Genomic DNA, 21718 nt, shown 5'->3' on the forward strand with positions numbered 1-21718 from the left:
TGGTGTTCTGCCCATTGCCGACGGGTAGCTCTATGTCCAAGTGATAGCCGAGGTTCACTTCTTGCCCTTAGATCTGAGGCACCGCCTCCTTATGGAACTTGTTGAGACTACCCGTTTATAGGTCCTCAAAAAATGACTTTCGAAGGGCGTTTACAGATACCGTTCGATTCCTTCGAGTGAAATTTGCGATATAATGGTTCCCTTGCAGATGTTATGAATAGCGTCACATAACCTTCAATATATCAATCCAGAATTAACCCTATGCTTCGAAGTTGAAGCACGAATCTTTAGAAGTTTGGTAGTAATGAAAAAACTAGATTTGGCACAGGCCAATTTATCTGTGTTACAGGCCCAGGGCTTATTGAGTGACGGACAGAATCCATTTTGACATTGAATTCTTCATTAGTGATTCGAACTTAATCGTTTGAGATCACTCACAGCTGAAAGTTCGGGAATTACAAGTATTTGCTCCTCTTGTGAAACAAGTGCGCAAAAATTGAAACCAAAACTAATAGCTTGAAGCTATATAATCATTATAAAGGGTGTTTTTTTATAGTTATAGAACTTTAAATTGCAATAAAACAACGATGGATTATTCGATTGACATGAATTTTATTTATCCGCAAGATAATCTTGTGGCATTACATTTAAAATATGATTTCTGGCATATGACCGCCACGACTGGCTCGGATGTAGTCCAATCTGGACGTCCAATTTTCGATGACTTTTTCCAACATTTGTGGCCGTATATCGGCAATAACACGGCGAATGTTGTCTTCCAAATAGTCAAGGGTTTGTGGCTTATCCGCATAGACCAATGATTTTACATAGCCCCACAGAAAGTAGTCTAGCAGTGTTAAATCACAAGATCTTGGAGGCCAATTCACAGGTCCAAAACGTGAAATTAGGCGGTCACCAAACGTGTCTTTCAATAAATCGATTGTGGCACGAGCTCTGTGATATGTTGCGCCGTCTTGTTGGAACCACAGCTCCTGGACATCATGGTTGTTCAATTCAGGAATGAAAAAGGTAGTAATCATGGCTCTATACCGATCACCATTGACTGTAACGTTCTGGCCATCATCGTTTTTGAAGAAGTACGGACCAATGATTCCACCAGCCCATTAAGCGCACCAAACAGTCAGTTTTTCTGGATGTAACGGTGTTTCGAAATACACTTGAGGATTAGCTTCACTCCAAATGCGGCAGTTTTGTTTGTTGACGTAGCCTTTCAACCAGAAGTGCGCTTCATCATGGACGTAGTGCGCGATACATATTCCGCACAGAATCATTATTTTCGAAATAAAAATGCATTATTTGCAAGCGTTGTTCAGGCGTGAGTCTATTCATGATGAATTGCCAAACCAAACTGAGAATAAATCACATGACAGCTGTTAAACCGGTCGCCATCTTGAACAGTAATGCCAACTTAAAGTTTTATACCTCGAAAAAAAAAACACCCTATAAATATTAATCATCAATAAGCAATTTTCTTCAATTAAACATCAAAGGGTAATACACAGTGACAAAATATTCCGAGAAAAACACAAGAGCACTAAAGTTAAGTTGCCAAAATGTATTGCACTCGTTGAAAAAGGACCTTGTATACAGGTTTGAGATATCCTCCACCAATATTCACTATAATGATACCCTATGACTAATGATCGTTTCAATGAAACTCTTGACCACCTCGTTGTCCACCACCATGATGAGCAGTTTTGTTTTGTTCTTACCATCATTTCATCATCAGGTACTCTTGACAGAAGATCCATCACCTCATTATTCGGAACAGAGTGAGGTCGCAATATCCTTCTCAAGAATTTATTTGTACCCCACAACATAAGTAAATATCTCATTGGAATGAAATAAAGTACTACCGTGGCTGCTAGAAGCATTGCGATAGCTATCCACGATAGGTATGGAACCGTAAAATTGAATGTACTGGAACAACAGAATAGTATGATGTTAGGACAAGAAAAAATTCAATAAGAATAAAAGTACAGAAGTTCCAACATTTCAAAGTGATTTTAAACGAATTTTGAAATGAAAATAGTTATTTTCCAAACAGGCGCGCAAAGTGGTTAGAATTAGTTTCTGCATGCGTAAAAGGACTTTCGAGCACATGTTAGGAACAACATATCTGCTTCATAGCACATAAAAAATTTACAATTATTAATAACGCTCTAACGAATAGCGGCTGAAGATAAATAAATACCGGCAGAATTAATCACAAAGGAAACGTGTTGTCATCGAATGTGAGTAGCGATAGACCAATTTTTTTTTTGGACCTCATTAATATTTTAGTACTTGAAGGAATGAGTAAGGAAAATGGAAGTTGAATTGACAATTAAAGTGATAAAATTGCAATATCCAAGGCACATAATGCCTGGCTAGAAATACAGTATCTTATGACTTAGATTAAATTAGAGGAGGGGCGCAACCTCGCATGCATCTTGACCTAAAGATATATTTTCCATTATCTTACGACTTATAATGCAGAAGAAAATAAAAGGAAAAAGAAGAGTAGGAAGAAGACAAATCTCATGGCTGCAAAATCTGAGAGAATGGTTGGTTGCAGATCGAAACAACTATTTAGAGCAACTGCCTTAAAAATCAGGATAGCTATTTTGATTGCCATCTTCCGCCGTGGAGATGGCACTTGAAGAAGTTGAAGACCAAATGAAAACAGAGGTTATTCATTCGAAAGTCAGGAGGACAAGCGTTGAATACGCCTGTCGTCCAATAGATAAAAATGAAAAATAATGTATTTCTCCATCGTCAGTTTTCCACACCTTTCAATAATTCCACAATTCATATATTACAGAACGACTAAACAGTTGTTCAAGTAATACATTCTGAAAATTTCGTATTCTAATACTCACTTTTTGACACTTTCTAGTAATGATGCTATTTTACCGATAGCATTCTGAACACTTTGAGTAACTTCTTGTATAGCTTGCAACCTTTCCTTCAGAGTTTTCTTCTCCTCCTGAAACCCAAACATCATAATTCATATTTATGAAGCATACTGACCGAAAAAGATTACATTCATTGCATCTTTGGCTTCGTCTTCGTCATCGTCCATTTCATCAGAATCTGCTGTTTCATCCCATGGAATGGCAGTGGGTCCAGCTAATGTTTTCACTATGTATTGCTTCAGAAATATCAGCAATACACCAATCGGCACCATCCACGGTTCGAAGTAGTAGCACAGAATGAGCCAGAAGGATAGAGCAGCGAAACTTTGAATTTTAGATTCCCACTCGAAGCAGTTCCTTCAAAATTAAGAATCAAATGAGAATATGCATCTAACAAGCCAATAAGCCAAAATTTAGAGTTATTTCTGGATCGTTTAAGTAACGCAACATTTGTTGTTGTTTGAAAAATGGATGAAAACGAGTTTCGTGTATAAAGCTGTTTTTGATGAAGAAAAATACTGTTCAAGTAGAGCAATGTCTTGATGTTATTCAGACTTTGCCGTTATCGACAAGGAGAGTTAAAAGGTGCTCCAGGAAAAAAAATTTGGCTCTAAGGAAGACGTGATCGCTGGGGTTGAAGCCTATTTCGAAAGCAAAACAAATCTTTCAACAGAGAAGGTAATAAAAAGTTGAAGGTGTGTTTGAGTTTATGTATCACTCTTGAAGGTGGAAGTTGAAGAATAAAGTCGAATTTTTAAAAAGAAGAAATGTGTTTACACAGTTTAGACTCGGGACTTATTGAGAAAAATGTTACTTTAGATACAAAAAATTAGCAAAGCACTGAAGTGAAGTCAGCTCCTGAGGCCACCTTAGGCTCACTGAAGGGCAAATTCTGGCAAAATTTACAAGGGAACGATCTCAAAAAGTGAAAGTCCTAGATCTTCTCTTTTACTCTCTTGTGAAATATTTTGCTTGAATTTTCTCTGTTTCTGGCTACGCGATACAAATGAAATTGTGGAAGTTGCTTGAAAATTTTCATTTTTATATCTGAATGCGAATTTTCATCTCACTCGATTTCATAGTTTATGACTTATCAGGACGACAACAATTCGCCCGGCCATCTTTACGTAATTCTGATTCTCACTCAACCAAGATCCGAACCTAACCTCATAAATTTAATTTCCTAGTTTTTCCGTTGAGAGTTTTTTTAGTTACGGTCGAGGGAACGGACGGACATAATTAAGTAAAGGGTGTTTTTTTTAGAGCTATAGAACTTTAAATTGCAATAAAACAACGATGGATTATTCGATTGACATGACTGCCACGGCTGGCTCGGATGCAGTCCAATCTGGACGTCCAATTTTCGATGACTTTTCCAACATTTGTGGCCGTATATCGGCAATAACACGGCGAATGTTGTCTTCCAAATGGTCAAGGGTTTGTGGCTTATCCGCATAGACCAATGACTTTACATAGCCTCACAGAAAGTAGTCTAGCGGTGTTAAATCACAAGATCTTGAAGGCCAATTCACAGGTCCAAAACGTGAAATTAGGTGGTCACCAAACGTGTCTTTCAATAAATCGATTGTGGCACGAGCTGTGTGACATGTTGCGCCGTCTTGCTGGAATCACAGCTCCTGGACATCATGGTTGTTCAATTCAGGAATGAAAAAGTCAGTAATCATGGCTCTATACCGATCACCATTGACTGTAACGTTCTGGCCATCATCGTTTTTGAAGAAGTACGGACCAATGATTCCACCAGCCCATAAAGCGCACCAAACAGTCAGTTTTTCTGGATGTAACGGTGTTTCGACATACACTTGAGGATTAGCTTCACTCCAAATGCGGCAGTTTTGTTTGTTGACGTAGCCATTCAACCAGAAGTGCGCTACATCGCTAAACAAAATAAAATGGACGTAGTGCGCGATACGTATTCCGCACAGAATCATTATTTTCTAAATAGAATTGCACTATTTGCAAGCGTTGTTCATGATGAATTGTCACACCAAACTGAGAATAAATCACTTGACAGCTGTTAAATCGGTCGCCATCTTGAACAGTAATGCCAACTTAAAGTTATATACCTCGAAAAAAAACACCCGTTATGACGAAGGACAATAAAGAAATAGTAATAAGGAAAAATCATTGAATAGAAAATAAAAACAATACTCACTCGAATATCTTGGCGAATTCGTAGAAAAGAATTATAAATACTTTCAGCCTCATAACATTCTTCAAGAAAACTTGGCGCTTGAATTTCACTTCACTCTGCATGTATTTCTCTTCCTTTGGATTAAGTGTTCTTATGCAGGCTCTAAACGCGTTCCAAGTTATATCCATTTCTAGGAGAATTTGCGGGTTGTTACCTTTCGCCCTTGCTCTCAACTTCTTGTCCTTGAGAGCGAACCACCTCTTTTCTCCGTTCCTTATTCTCAGGAGTGGAATGGACAATTTTCCGAGAAATTCCATCTTGTGATCTCTGTCCTCATCGTACACGGTAATCTCTAAATAACTGTTGATGTCTTTCACGTTGAAAGTGAAGATTTTGTTCCAATTTGGAGTTAAGGTCTTGTACTCAGTTTGAGTTTGCAGCCTTGCGTTTCCCAGTTCCAAGACACAAAAAGGATCGCTTTTACCTCCTAAATCAGCAGGTGCTAAGCCTGAAGCTCTGTAGACCTTGACAACCAGATGGCCAACGTCCTTCAAATTTTGGAATGTTTTTCGCCAGTCCTTGAAAAAAACAATTCAGAAATCAAATATAATATCTTCTAATTTTGACGTATGGAGTAACACTTTTTAAAACTGAGTGATGTTATCCTCAAAGTAATAAACATAGATAGAGTCATTTTCAGTAAGCAAATTTTGTCCCCAACATGAACTGTCAAATTTGACATGAAGCGCGCGGAAAGAAAAACATATCAGTGATACGATATTTCACTCAATTCGCGAGTTTCTCCACAAAGAACGCACTTCTTATGTCCCATGTCCCATAGTGAATCAACGTTTCATATTTTTACCCAAAATATATTGAAATAAATACCTTAATATATCAGAAATTCAGAAAACAAACTTCAAGCGCGCCACATAGAGTAATAAATATATTACTCTGAGACGCCAAAAGACGTAGAACAACCGATGACACTAGGAGAGCAAAAGTTGCCAAACCTTGGATTTCAGCAGGTAGATACAGAGAATAATAAATATTCTGATTATTACAAATTCGACAATAAGAAAAATATCGGATTTCAAATATTCGCATATTTAATCTATGATGTTATCACACCACCTATCATATTCTTCATATGCCAAATCATAAACTACCTTTGACTCTTTGGGAATAACTGATAATAGAGTGTTACCTGCTACCTCTGCAATATCGCTTGGTACTTGGAACTTAAATCACTCATTTTGAAAGGGTAAAACTGAAAATCTTCTGGTCAGACTCATTAACAAAATATCAAACTGACAACTAATTCGAAGTACAGCAGCGAAGAGACTAGTATTATATTTTCACAATTTTCATTGATTATATTTGTTTTACGATTTTCTTCGAAATTTGAAAAAAACTTATATACGCAATACGTTACGAAATGAAATTTTCGTTACTTTTGATTTTCCTCACGGGTTACACGAAATTAGGCGTCTCCTAACTGATGGTATAAATAGCTATTTTTAGGGACTCTATTCACTCGAGAGGTGGCGTTATGGGTGTCGCGTCACATTCTACTTTGGTACCGGCGGATTTATAGGGGTCACCGCGTTGCAGCAGAGTCACCTCTCCACGATGGTGTGAGATGGTGTCTTAGGCAGAAATCGCTGAATTGTCTAACTGAAGAGTTCATCAGCGATCTAGGGACGAAACACTATAATCCTTAGGAAGAGGGGACACCTACACGAATATGCAGACTCGAGAACGTCTCGCCAAAATAATAATATTTATAATTGTAAAAACTCACATAACGTTCTCTGATTCCTTCTAGCTCGGCAGGATTTTCTTCGTAAGTCGTTAAATCTGTTATTGTTTCGGAAGCTGTTGTACCACTTATTGTAAGAAGAAGGTGAAGCATCCCAGAACCTTCCTCAAAATTTTGCCACAAGTTATGGGTCACTTCGCGAGTGTAGTTTTTCAGGCAAATATGGCACCTGCAAAAGATTGATGCAATCAAGATACCACTCATCAAGCAAAAAAGTATATTGATATCTTGTAGATACCGATTCGATTGATCAGTTGAAAATATTTGTAATTGCATTTTTACCTTGCTATGCAGTTATCTCTACTCTTATGATCCTTATCCCATACTGTTATTTCCAATTGTTGATCACTATCGTCATAAAGGTGAAGGTCAAATTGTTCTAGCCATCGAGGACTCGACGATCTCCACACAGTTCTGCTTTTATGTTTCTCATTACCTAACCTGGAAGAAACCTGATAAATTTGTATTATCCGAATTAAAACAAGTTTTCGAAGATAATAGTATAGCTACCTGAATCTAACGTATGAATCTGTTGTTGTAGTTTCTGGATCACAACCTAATAAGTTCTTAGCTTCTACCAGTACGATGGTTACTACAGAGCTCCATATTTGTGATTTAATTCTTCTAATGGCGTCGTTGGTCTTGCTATTTTTCGGGAAAAACTAGAAAATAACGGGAGAATATTGAATACTCGTATTAAAGGCTCTATCAGATGAAACATCCATTATCTCAATACTGACCTGATCTTTATCTTCTTGTGGAATGGGTATTAGAGTAACAGTTAACATAATTTCTCCTGAATCTTCATTTTTCTTCGAAGGATCTTGTAGAGGTAGTGTTAAATCTGTTGATCTCAATAAATCTAAAGAGGTTAGGTCCAATAATGCAGATCCCATAAAGTCATCCTTCAAAGGAAAAAATTCATATAAAAATTTCAAGTGGGATTTCAATTACGAGATTTATGTACAATGGTGTACCGTTTTGAATTTTTACGACAGTCGATAGTCTCGTAGAGTTAGTTGTCTAATATTTTGTATTACACCTCGATTGTTCAAACAAGACTCATAATGGTCATTGTTGTAAAATTGACAAATCGGTAAATTTCATTTTAGGATAATTCTAGTCATATCAAGTCATATTGTTTAAGGGTTATAATTTTTTGTCCTCAAATTGGAGGTTGATCTTGATAAACAAAATATCTGTTCTACTTTAAAATCTGTTATTCAATATACATAGTATGTCAGGTGTAGCAAAAAGATCCATTATTTTTCTAATAGATAGATTTAGTTATCTGTATCTCTCGTTGTATGAATCCGATCTAGTTCCACGAGATAGCGTTAGAAAGATGCTATTAATATCTTTAATAAAAACTTTTATGACAGTTTTGTTGTTAGTTGACTCAGTTTAGTTTGGGCATGCCCCAAATATGGACACCAGCAAAGAGAAAATAATACTCTATATTTTACAGTTTTTCTTTGATAAATGCAAGCAAGGCGGCAGAAAATGTAAATATTGTTTATGGTTCTGATACTATAACAGCCAATTACGCGCAATTTTGTTTTCGTCGATTCCGTTCTGGAAATTTTTATGTCAAAGATGCACCATGCACTGGAAGGCCTATTGTCGAAAACGTTGATACAATCATGGACATTGTCGAGACCAACCTTCATGGGAACACTGTTTCAATTAACCAAGAACTAAAGATTGCACAAAACTCTGTATTGAACCATTTGCATAAGGCTGTTTCCAAGGAGAAGGTTGATGTTAACACGAGTTAACACAAAAAACCTCATAAATCGAATTTCCACCTGTGAATCGCTGCAGAATCGCAACAAAATCGACACATTGTTGAAGTGGTTGGTGACTATATTGATGAAAAGTGGATAACCTACGACAACGTCAAGCGAAAACGGTCGTATTAGCGATTAGCAGGCGGAAACATGGTCAAGCCAGGATTGACGATTTGGAAAGATTTTCTGTGTGTTTGGTGGGATTGTCAGGAAATTATCTACTATGACCTGCTCCCCTACGGCGTTTGTTAATGTTAACCCAGAATTGTACTCTATAGTACTTGTACTGTACTTGTACTGTACTTGTACTGTACTTGTACTGTACTTGTACTGTACTTGTACTGTACTTGTACTGTACTTGTACTGTACTTGTACTGTACTTGTACTGTACTTGTACTGTACTTGTACTGTACTTGTACTGTACTTGTACTGTACTTGTACTGTACTTGTACTGTACTTGTACTGTACTTGTACTGTACTTGTACTGTACTTGTACTGTACTTGTACTGTACTTGTACTGTACTTGTACTGTACTTGTACTGTACTTGTACTGTACTTGTACTGTACTTGTACTGTACTTGTACTGTACTTGTACTGTACTTGTACTGTACTTGTACTGTACTTGTACTGTACTTGTACTGTACTTGTACTGTACTTGTACTGTACTTGTACTGTACTTGTACTGTACTTGTACTGTACTTGTACTGTACTTGTACTGTACTTGTACTGTACTTGTACTGTACTTGTACTGTACTTGTACTGTACTTGTACTGTACTTGTACTGTACTTGTACTGTACTTGTACTGTACTTGTACTGTACTTGTACTGTACTTGTACTGTACTTGTACTGTACTTGTACTGTACTTGTACTGTACTTGTACTGTACTGTACTGTACTTGTACTCTACTGTACTTGTACTCTACTGTACTTGTACTGTACTCCTATTGGCTCTGGCCATTAGGGGAGGAATTGTGTTTCATCAGGACAACGCCAGGCCACACACATCGATAGTGACACGCCTGAATCTCCGGGAGTTTGGTTGGGAGGTTCTTTTGTATCCACTTTTCAGTCCGGACCTGACACTAAGTCATGACTATCTGTTTCTATCCACGGCAAACAATTTTGCTGAAAAATAATTGGCCTCAACAAAGTTTTGTGAAAATCTCAATTTTCTGCCAAAATGGACGAGGGCTTCTATGATAGAAGCATAATGATATTAACTTCAAACCTAAATGACTTAAATCGTATCATTCTAACTACGTAAATTAAAGCATTGGTTGTCATACAAAATAATGGATTTCTCTTTACTACACTTCATATCTGTGTATTCATTTTTATTTTTGATAATAAGTTTAACCTCTAAACATGCATGTTAACTAGATATTTTATCTTATATGGAAAATTGCGAACATTATCAAATGTATTATTTTTTCGATGTTAATAACAATGATTATATTCAATTCCTCGAATTAATTCAAGCATAATAAGCTTCTAAAAATTAATAGTTGTAAATTTTAAGTTGAAAGGAATAATTCCAATGAATTCTAACATTCTTTAGAAAATCAAAGATGAGATTGATACTTTTGTTGAAATAAAAGTTTTTATTCTGGATGTAAAAGAATAAATGAATAATATGCATCATAAATCTTATATTAAAACTTCCGGATAGTGGAATTTATAAACTAGCATTCAAGATATGCAGCCTCTTATATTTGATTCATATATTTTATAAGGCCAAAAGAGATATAATTTTATGCATTAGACAACTCCGAGAGTTTATAAGAAGCAATATTACATAGAACAAGAATCATGAAAAATTTACTTTCCTATGATGCAGTAATGAAATTAAGGACTCCTTCAAATTTTACAGTCTTTTCATCTCCACAGTCCATATAAATAGAAATAGGAGTATAAACTCACTTGCATGCCCCAGTCATAATCAAAGACCTTGATTTGAAGCGGATTAAACGGATCTTCTATAGGCACTGTGAAATGTTCATCCCAATTTGGATTTAAGTCTCTGGATATAGTTTTCGATTTGTAGAGGAGGTTTCCACTAACTTTGAATTTCACGTAAGGATCACTGAGACCTGAAATTTGTATATTCAAATCATATGGAATATATCGAGTAAAAAATAATATAAAGAGAAAATACAAAATTTTCGGATTCTTCAGCTCAGAATTAGCGTTTTTCTGGAATTATTTTACCGTTGAACAAATCCAACAGACTGACAGGACTTGTAGGAACGATATTTAATGCCGCATTTATCAAATTTTAATGACGGCATTAAATTTCAATGAACGTTTATGGTGTGACCTGAATAATACAATACAATACCAAATCTTCCGATGAATTATAAAGTTTTGGTTTGTTCCATATTTTATACTGATGTTTTTCACTCCATTTATGTGTTAGATATTTGAATGACAGCTGATTGATCGAATGATTAAAATGCCATTAATATGCCTAAAACTGCTCTATAGGTGACTATTTGGCTCTGTAATCGACGGTCTTTCTCGAATCCATTTTTCCATATTTGACAATTGAACGATGATATTGTGCGTAATGATTTTTGGTAGGTGTTTTCCAGGAATATTTTGAAAATATATCAGTGCTATGTACATTGTTTATATCATCAACTCTTCTGCGAAATACAAAAGTTACCAAAAATTTTTTTTTTCATTCGCGAATTGACAATATCAACTTCTACAATGGAAACCCCATAAAAATCGGTGATTTGTAAGAAAGAATATCTCTTCTCTATCTATATTTCGTTTCAAACTGAGCAGCCACGTGGTGGTGTTCCCTTTTTTAATACTCCTGAATATTCATCTTATTGAAATTCAGATAGCCTTCCTACCCTTTTTACCCTACGATGAACAGAACACTGCGTTATTTGAAAGCTTCCAGCATTCGATGAGTTGATATCCTGTCTCTCATTTCTAAGAACTAAATTTCAACAGATACCGAAGTATCTCATTAAGCTCACTCATGCAGAAGTTATTACAATCTTTATGCATGAATAGAAGTTATGCGGAACTTAGAGCTTTTATGATGGAGATTCACTCATAACAACACAATTATCAGACTGACGGTTTTACACAGAAGTCTTTTTTAAATTAAAATAGTTATTTCAAATGTTCGATGGCTGAAAAAGTCAAGGTTAGAATGCCTATGTTTATTGATGTAAAATCGTTAACAAACACACGTTGTGGGAGTGAGCTTCTAAACATCAAGCAACAATATATTTTATTCCAAGTTGTTCAAGTTATTTCAGGAATTATAAACAAAATGTCGACATATATCACTTTTCCTCTAAACAGAAGAATAATAAACTCCAATTTGAAATTCCATTGTTAGTTGACACAAGGTGTCTGAAAAGAAAGTCAAAACGAAATAATGCAAAAACCTCATATGAATCGATGGTCTCTAGCGTAGGCGTCAAATATAACCTGATCACTTTTGAACTGACCCTGAAACGGTATAGACCCCTGTTAATAAAGGGTGTTTTTTTAGAGCTATAGAACTTTAAATTGCAATAAAACAACGATGGATTATTCGATTGACATGAATGTTATTTATCCGCAAGATAATCTTGCATGGGCGCCCGCAGAAATTTTTCTCAGGGGGGGCAAAATGAAAATTATTGAAAAACGATAAGGCGTCCATGATTGTCGTAGGCGACATCAGTATTCCGTTTCTTTCTATTTCTGTATTTATATTTATCACCAGCGTCTACTCTGAATTTCAAAAGATCACTAGAATTGGTACAGGGTGGACAAAAATACAATAGTTTCGTAAAATAACGCATAATTTTCTTTATTAGTTAAATTAACAATACTTATTGTCTAGCGCTAATTGGTTTGAATGTTACACCCTGTAGTTTGTTAAATTTTTAGACTAATAAAACTGAGCTGTTTCCAAACATGTTTGGTACTTGTGGTGTAGCAGACAGAATATGAAAGAAATTATTTCTTATTTTTATACATTTTTATTAATCTAAAAATGTAACAAACTACAGGGTGTTAAATTCAAACCAATTGCCGTATTTTTGATAATATTGTTAATTTAACTAATAAAGAATGTTACGCGTCACTTTATGAGCACACACAAAACTATTGTATTTTTGTCCACCCTGTACCAATTGAAATCAATATGTGATACATTTTTGGAATCTGCTCAGCCAGAGTAATCGGAAAATTGAGACAAATTGGGGTGTTCCTTTAAAAAAAAATGACGCTGATGTCATTACTCGAAAGTAATTCACCCTTTATATTAGATTATTATTTTAAAATACGGTAAATTAAAATAAAAAATCGACGTGTTTCAGGATTATTTCTTAAAATGATCTGTTTAGCTAAAAATGAATTTTGTTCCATACTTAACGGTTACGTACGCAGTGTATAAGATGAATTTATAAACAAATTGACACGCATGGAGTGTTTTCGGTTCCATGAATTTTCTCCACCCAAGAAGTGCTCAACGCGCCTAAGAAAGTTTTCAATTCAAAAAATACCTCTGCCGATTATGGATTATATGTATAGTATGTAATTCCATTGAAAACCGGAAAATAGTTGTGAATCTATTACTTTCCTTTTTTCCTTGCCCTTTGGATTGAGAAAGTAATATTGAGGGTGTTGTGCTGAAAAATGAGGCATTCAAAATCTCAGGGGGGGCCATGGCCCCCCCTGGCCCCCCCCTGCGGGCGCCCATGTAATCTTGTGGCATTACATTTTAAATATGATTACTGGCATATGACCGCCACGGGTGCTCGGATGTAGTCCAATCTGGACGTCCAATTTTCGAATACTTTTTCCAACATTTGTGGCCGTATATCGGCAATAACAAGGTGAATGTTGTCTTCCAAATGGTCAAGGGTTTGTGGCTTATCCGCATAGACCAATTACTTTACATAGCCCCAAAGAAAGTAGTTTAGCGGTGTTAAATCACAAGATCTTGGAGGCCAATTCACAGGTCCAAAACGTGAAATTAGGCGGTCACCAAACGTGTCTTTCAATAAATCGATTGTGGCACGAGCTGTGTGACATGTTGCGCCGTCTTGTTGGAACCACAGGACATCATGGTTGTTCAATTCAGGAATGAAAAAGTTAGTAATCATGGCTCTATACCGATCACCATTGACTGTAACGTTCTGGCCATCATCGTTTTTGAAGAAGTACGGACCAATGATTCCACCAGCCCATAAAGCGCACCAAACAGTCAGTTTTTCTGGATGTAACGGTGTTTCGAGATACACTTAAAGATTAGCTTCACTCCAAATGCGGCAGTTTTGTGTGTTGACGTAGCCATTCAACCAGAAGCGCTAAACAAAATTCGCTTATGAATGGTTCGCACAGAACCATTATTTTCGAAATGAAATTGCACTATTTGCAAGCGTTGTTCAGGCGTGAGTCTATTCTCAATGAATTGCCAAACCAAACTGAGAATAAATCACTTGACAGCTGTTAAATCGGTTGCCATCTTGAACAGTAATGCCAACTTAAAATTATATACCTCGTAAAAAAACACCCTATACAACTTCAAAAATTAGCTGGTTCTTCATGGAGTACTGATGCCAGCTCTCTTCGTACGGTTGCTTTGGCCGTTGTTTTTTCTTCTGCTGAATAATGTTGTTTTGTTTGATTCAATAGTGCTCTTGTTCATAGAATTAATGCACAGCTCTATGTTTCTATGAGAATTATCAGTGGAACCATTAGTTCTACACCTTTACATTGGTTACCAGTGCTTTCACATAGGTATATTTCCATCTCATATACTTAGACAGGTTGTACTCAAGAAATATTGGGATAAATTTCATTTCAACCCGAAATCATATCCACTTGTATCTTACCTCGTAGATACTCCCAAATTGAAGTCAAGTAAACCTTTATGGATTGATAGTTTTCTTCATTCTAATGCAAGTGACAAGGAAATTTGGCGTTCCGAATGGAATTCATGTAATGTCTTCAACAAAGGTCAAATCGTTAATCCTTCAGAGATTCTTCCAGGTTTCAATCTTTTTAGAAAAATTTTTGGTGTATTTTAAATCGACTCAGGACTGGTTATAGTTCTTGAAGTAGTATGCTCTGCAGATGACATTCTATTGAAAGCCCACTATGTGAGTTTGACGTAGAAGAAACCATTGACCACTTGGTGAATACTTGTCCAATTTATAAATTTCATGGTGGTTTCCAAGCTATCCATTCAGTTTCAGATTCGTTTTTACAATGAGTCGTCAACTTTAAATCGATATAATGGAAACTATTATATTTATTACTTCCTTTTGGTTTTTTCTTATCAATTTCAGATTTAATTATAATATATATGTCGTTTACTTTTGTTGAAGAGGAAGGGTGGGATGGGATTTCAACTGGATGAAGAAGATGCCTTTCAATATACAGGGTGGCCATTTGAAAACGAAACAGACGAGATTACAGACGAAATAAAGTTTTTCGATAGAAATGCTCGGACAGGTCGATTTCTGTTTCGAGGGGGACAACTTAAGATGTAGGTTACGGACGCATAGCGCTTCAACCCTTGCTGCTACAACCCCCACCCCCAATTTTTGAATAGGGAAGATGGGGTGAGTGATACCTCATTTGAAAGGTATTCAAGGTGATTTCAACACAGTAATTGTTTTTTCATTTTATGCATTAGTTCTCGAAATATTCATGCGTTAGTTAGTTAGGAAGGAAGCCACAGTCATGGTTGTTTTGAAGCTCAAAATGTCGAACACTACAAGTGCCATGAAAACACCACTTCATTTTCAAATACTTAGTTGGGAATATTTCGAGAACTAATGCATAAAATGAAAAAACAATTACTGTGCTGAAATCAGTATAAAAATACCTTTCAAATGAGGTATCACTCACCCCATCTTCCCTATTCAAAATTTGGGGGTGAGGGTTGTAGTAGGAGGGGTTGAAGCGCTATGCGTCCGTAACCTACATCTTAAGTTGTCCCCCTCGAAACAGAAATCGACCTGTCCGAGCATTTCTATCGAAAAACTTTATTTCGTCTGTAATCTCGTCTGTTTCGTTTTCAAATGGCCACCCTGTATATATGCCAGCTTATTCTTTGAACGAATACACAAACAAATCACTACACCTACACGAGGAAATAGAGATTTTCTGAGCTTTTTATCCTGTACTTTTGTATCATACGTTGAAATGCATGATGCCCCATATACATTTCCCTTGCTAAAACTGATATTTGAACTCGATTACAGAGCCATTCGTGACTATCCGTAAAAAATTGTTCTCACATAACGCTTGTATTTTTTGCGGTAGAATACGAATCAGCAATAAAAAACAAAAAAATGACAATGTTGATGACCTCCGTACCGCCACAATTAAATTGAATGGAAGAGGTTTTGGCATAAGTGGATTTCCCCCTTAAAACCATTAACCTTTTATTCGAAAATTTCCGTAAGAGGTTTCTTTTTTGAGATATTTGACTGATTCAACTCAAAAAAATCACCCACTATATAGAATAACAATTTCAAACTCCGGCAAAATTTCATATTGAGTGTGTTGTTAGAACCATATAAATAAGGATAATATCGGAAAAAATTAATTATTCACACGTTAATTGCACCCTTGGATATATCTGTATAATTCAATGGGGCATGTGCTTTGGAAGCAAAAGAAGAGCCGATATTTTCATGTAATGTCGCTTTGAAGACCCTTTAATTCACCTCGTTATTCCGGAAGGTATGTTTTCTAAAGTTTTCAACGCCTCAAGGGGAGTGTTTTTAGATGGAATTGCAGCACGAGAAGCGTCGTGGAAATGTAAAGAAATTTCCGCTTTCTGAGCGTCACAGGATAGTTATGCCTGAAAGGTTTCTCATCGATGACTTTGAACCATCTTACTGAATTCAATAAATTCCTATTTCTAAACCGACAGTCTGAGGTGTCATAAAAATGAGGAAAGCATAACCGTGAAAAAAGGATCTTTTGAGCGCATATATTCATATTGATGTAATTTTCTCAAGAAATTCTACATGTTCTAGAGTTAAGTCTGTATATCGAGATATTAAATGGTAAGAGACGCTACATTTAAGAGTTTGAAAAATGGATGAAAACGAGTTTCATATATTGAAAAATCACTAGACAACGAACCAACTATCCTTTATAATACCGGTCCTAAAACAAATTTTAATATGACCTCACCATTTTTATCCATGGCAGTCAATCTCAAGCCTCGTCGTAAATGTACTTTAAGTTGGAAGAAGGAATGTTCTCTCAAGGCTGCCTCTCTTCTGCGATCTACTTCGTTGTTTAAACTTGCCTGAAACATGATTTCGTTATATTCAACTAGAAGCAAACAAGTTATGACAACGTGTGAAATAAAACTTGAGGAATATTTACACTAGAAGTTATCATTTTTTATAGCACCCGTGATTTTTTCGGAATTTCATACCACATTGCATACATCCAGTTTATGTTTGTTAGAAGTACATTTTGGAAATTACTGGTCATTCATCAGTCATTCAAAATGTGTAATCCCAGAAAGCAGTTTCGGCGCTAGGAATGAATTATTTGTTTTAGGGATTTTTTTTCAAACGAAGCCGTTATTTTTTACCGTTATTTATTACAAAAAATTTTACCGCCAAGCCTTATTTCCAGTATTATCGGTTTTATGCATTTTCCAATAAACTCTTCTGAATATTTCAGCTATTATTTCCTTCGTCTTAAATTCCACCAATCATAAAGGCATAGTTTTGAATCACAAATAGTTTCTAGATGGAAAAAATGTACAACAGGATTTGTTTTTATAAGGCAGAAATCTGTCGGTAGATTTTGGTAGTTTTAAAAATCTAACATTTTGAGAATCAGCTCTAGCGATGGAGAAACGAAGGTACCGAGAATAATTATTATTGAATAATTAATTATAACTGCTATCCACGTTAGGCCATCAATTTAATTTTGAATCATTTCTCATAGAATAGATTTGTAATATACATGTAGACAAGAGTGTGATTTAATATAAAGTTATAAATAATACTAACAGGTAAGAGATCCAGTCCAGCCACTGCCCCGGTGGGCTTGGACTTGAGAGCAGGTGAACCACTTGGTGTTGAAGAATGTGTATTATCTAACCCAGATCTACTAAGTGGAGAATCTGAAAGAGAAAAATGCTTATAAGGAACTCTATAACCTTCAAATACACATAATTCGGTTTATATATGGATGGATATTCATTTGGCCTCCAAAGTTGCAATTGGTGCATGAATGAACGACCAAATGCCCAAAATCTTTTGCCTTTTTGTTTTCTTGATTTTTTTTATGATTATGATAATTCTATCAGCAGGAATTGTTATTCTTTAAATTCAAGCAAAATTTCAGCTTGGTCGGATCTGACCATAGGTTTTTTCTTGATATTCTTTTTGAATTTCCTACGGTTTTGATGACGCTATCAACGCTATCTATTCGCCGTATAGTCTCTTGATTATTTATGAATTCCATAACGAATACTTCCTGAAAAACGATTCAAATAGAAGGGAATAAATGATATAAACATCAAGTTTTGAGGAAACTGTTTATTCTCCTCTATCAATGCATTCAAATTATAGCAAGAACATGCAGAAAGTTGAATAGAAGTTTCGAATAGAAGTTCTGGCTATGCCTGAACCTTCTTCTGTACTTCAGGTCAAAGCATGAGAATTTCCGTAAAATTGAGCTAATACATTCAAAATATTATTTTCTCTTGGATCCACAGGGTTCGGAAATATTCCACTTGAAGTTTTGAACCATAAAAGATGAAATCATTCTGGAATCGTAAAGTTTCCTCATGTTTATGGCTTCTAAGTCAAGATACATCTCATTAAACATTCTGCATGTTCTTTATTCTTCTTTATGCGCATTGGCCGTGAAGGACAAACAATTTCCCCAAAACTTTTTATGATTATTGCCCTCCATTTGAATCGTTTTTCAATCAAATCTTCGTTAATAAATTTAACAATTGATATCGATTGTCAAGTTCATATTTACAAATTCTATGACATTTCATGGATATCCAATACAATTTTATCTTGATATTGCCATTGGTATGGCTACCTATTCTTTCAATTCGAATTCCCATAAAAAATATAGATATATTAAGTAAAAACTGCACATTATATTTAAAAAATACCAATATTCCACTAAATTTTGAATCGTGAATTCTAGATTATTCCTTCTTTTGCATCTTGAATTCACATTCAAGGGTTATTTTGTTGGTTGTTTCTAAATCAATTTCATATTATTTTGTTAATTTTTTTTTGAATCAGTTGAAGAGTCATTACATACTCCGACCAACCAATCACCTGAATGATGATCACACAAACTGATGTTTCTTAAACATCTTTTACTCAATCGAAAATTTTGAAGCCAGATGTTCCTATTGCTTCGGAATCGTTTCAGTATAGCAAAATTGCATATTCTTTATGACCGACCAATCCCAGCACTCGTCGGCAACTTCGTGTCTTTAGGAAGTATTTTTGTAGGACGTTTGAAGTAATCATATCTTATTCAAATTAATTTGAAGATTAATTGATAAGAGCTTTTCCTCCACGATTTCGTGCCAACAACGTGATCAACCATGATACTTATTACTAAGAAATATTAATATTTCTTTATATTTTGGTGTTCAGCTACTGAAGTAATACCTGGTGACATAATAATATCGTATTTTATGGTTATTTTTGAGAAGCAACCAGAAATTGCCGAAGTAATTAATGAAGCTGTGTTATAAATAAAAAACGAAAATCTATTAGAGACATAATATTCCTTCTATTGACAAACTTCCTCTGAATTTATGTATTTTGGGGATGCAGGCTGCAGCCCCAAAGACCCCCTAGCTTCGCTAGTGTCCCCCCTCCAAAAAAACTGATTACATTCACAAACGTCTTGATTTATTCAATGAAATATTTCGTACTTAATAATTAATAAATATATTCAATCGATAACACAATCAAATTATAACATCAAATTCAACAGTTAAAATACAATTGTCATCAAACACTCCTGGCTAACCTGATATATTCCCCAGTATTCAAATCGTAAGTATAAATTGGACTTGCTAAAGGTTCTACATCTTGGTACTTCAAACGGGCCGAAAATTCCATTTTTTTCTCATCGTTTTGAGTTTGGTAAACCACTTTCTGCAGTAGACCGAAGGGGTGGTAGACGTAATACTGCCCTGTTTGTTTTATTGGTTTTATATCATCAACCCCTTCAACCTCATTATCAGTCGTTGTTTCTACCTCACTAGTTGTGGTGGGAGGTTCAGAAGTAGTCGTTGCTTCTTCTGATGGTGGAGGTCCATAAGAAGGAGCTGGGGCTGGAGGTCCATATGATGGAGCTGGAGGTGGAGGACCATAAGATGGTTGTGGAGGTCCATATGATGATTGTGGAGGTCCATATGATGATTGTGGAGGTCCATACGACTGCTGAGGAGGTGCGGATTCTCCCCACGTACCAGTGAACGGTATCTCCACTGATTTCTGCACTTCAACTGTGGTTTTATATCTTGGTGGTTCGCAAAATGCGAATCCAAGCAAACCAAGTAATACAATCAATTTCATGTTGATATGTTCAACGAACTGATCTTCTTTGACTGATGAAGATAAGTGTTATCACTGGGATTTTATATGTGGAATGAAATAGGAATTAGTCATCGATGATAACTGACCTTTCTGGTGATCATTGGAAAATAGCCAAATGTAATGTTGAGGACGCAACTCATTTCTTTGTCGAATATTAAGTGAGACGTGCATCATAAATGGATCGTTCGGTATGTATTGAATATTAATTCCTGGGAATCACTGGATTGAATTGTTGTTCCGAGAATTTTCGTTTGTGTACAATAAATGAAAAATTTGCGAGATTCGTCCAACGCAGATAGTCAAGTAATTCACTGACAGATTGCATTTTTCACATACATGCATCTGTATAGTTCCATTTGAATTCTTTCATTCAAGGCAATAATTCAACCATTTCTACTTCGGAATAATCACTTGACTCAAAGATGTTTACTTTAAGTATACATGCATGTATTGATGTGGTAGAACATCTCAATTAGAGATGATTTTGTAATTGATCGAATAGCTCAGAAGAGGTTCACGGAAATTTCTTCGGGATATTCAAGTTTGATTATTGAAACGCTTAGGTTGTAAGAACCACAATCTAATCTACAGAAGCTTCACGAGCGCTCAATGTACGTTTCGACATCAATATTGTCACCTTATTTGGAAACTAAAAATACCAACTGCTTCGCAGTAATATTCTGTTTTTCAAGATGATAAACTTTACTCTTGTAAAGATTTTGTGGATAAGAGTATATTTACTACAAATTTATTTGGAAATGTACATGTCCACTGTAATTCGGAAACATATGGATGGAAGACCAGATTCTATGACATCGGAGCAATTCAGTATCGAGTTACAATCTCTGAGGATGCTTACCGCAATAGTGAGCGAAACGTCAGGTGAAAACAGACTAGACCACGGCTCAAAAGCCCGAAATTTTCAAATTTTTTGAACAATCCAGTCGTGAAAGCCTTCAGCCTCAAATTTGTTTCAAATTTTCATATCTAACTAGGAATCATTTTTTCGGTACCCTGAATATTTCCCATCAAAAACTCAAAATGAAAAATGACGTACCCCTAGTCTTGATAGTTTCGAGCACTTTCCGTTCGCAAGTTATCGTTTTGGCATGAATTTTTCTTAAATTACCAAATATTCTCTCCTCTCCAAAGTTTATGTTATGCGAAGCCTTCCATTAAATTCTCTAGGCGTCCAAAAATACCTAAGCTTTTACATATTCACAAAAACGTATAAGAGACATCTATAAAATTAGCGATGAAAAGATATACTTGAACTTGACGACTAATACGAGTAGTTCTAAAAAAAGCATAATCCATTCATGATAAGGTACTCAACAATAATGAATTTGATGTAGACTATGCGGGTTGAATAATAAAAAAGCAATTTTTGTAATTCGTGAAAGAATATTCTGTGTGTGTCTGAAGGTCACCTGAATTCCACTGAA

General features: G+C 35.7%; 2 protein-coding genes across 8 annotated transcripts in view; both read right to left on the reverse strand.

Moving 5' to 3' along the window:
- The window catches only part of LOC123677562 (multiple C2 and transmembrane domain-containing protein), a 61446-nt gene that overhangs the window by 3581 nt on the left and 36147 nt on the right, over positions 1 to 21718 (reverse strand). For all 7 annotated transcript variants that reach the window (XM_045614185.1, XM_045614193.1, XM_045614169.1 and 4 more), the window contains 11 exons: positions 17697 to 17809; positions 16858 to 16975; positions 10606 to 10775; positions 7636 to 7800; positions 7406 to 7557; positions 7178 to 7336; positions 6878 to 7064; positions 5095 to 5651; positions 3047 to 3275; positions 2883 to 2989; positions 1734 to 1941 (listed from right to left, as the gene is read on the reverse strand). In XM_045614185.1, coding sequence (XP_045470141.1) covers positions 1734 to 1941; positions 2883 to 2989; positions 3047 to 3275; positions 5095 to 5651; positions 6878 to 7064; positions 7178 to 7336; positions 7406 to 7557; positions 7636 to 7800; positions 10606 to 10775; positions 16858 to 16975; positions 17697 to 17809 — 2165 coding nt within the window. The remainder of the gene's footprint in view (positions 1 to 1733; positions 1942 to 2882; positions 2990 to 3046; positions 3276 to 5094; positions 5652 to 6877; positions 7065 to 7177; positions 7337 to 7405; positions 7558 to 7635; positions 7801 to 10605; positions 10776 to 16857; positions 16976 to 17696; positions 17810 to 21718) is intronic.
- On the reverse strand, positions 19559 to 20367 carry LOC123677597 (metacaspase-1-like). The gene has a single exon (XM_045614223.1). The coding sequence runs from the start codon at positions 20250 to 20252 to the stop codon at positions 19683 to 19685; it is 570 nt and encodes a 189-aa protein (XP_045470179.1). The 5' UTR covers positions 20253 to 20367; the 3' UTR covers positions 19559 to 19682.

The sequence above is a fragment of the Harmonia axyridis genome, chromosome 1 (genome assembly GCF_914767665.1).
Source record: "Harmonia axyridis chromosome 1, icHarAxyr1.1, whole genome shotgun sequence".
Lineage (NCBI taxonomy): Eukaryota > Metazoa > Arthropoda > Insecta > Coleoptera > Coccinellidae > Harmonia > Harmonia axyridis.

Bases quoted from the DNA above. Each gene is read 5' to 3' on its own strand.
- LOC123677597 (XM_045614223.1), bottom strand. From the start codon at position 20,252: ATGAAATTGATTGTATTACTTGGTTTGCTTGGATTCGCATTTTGCGAA.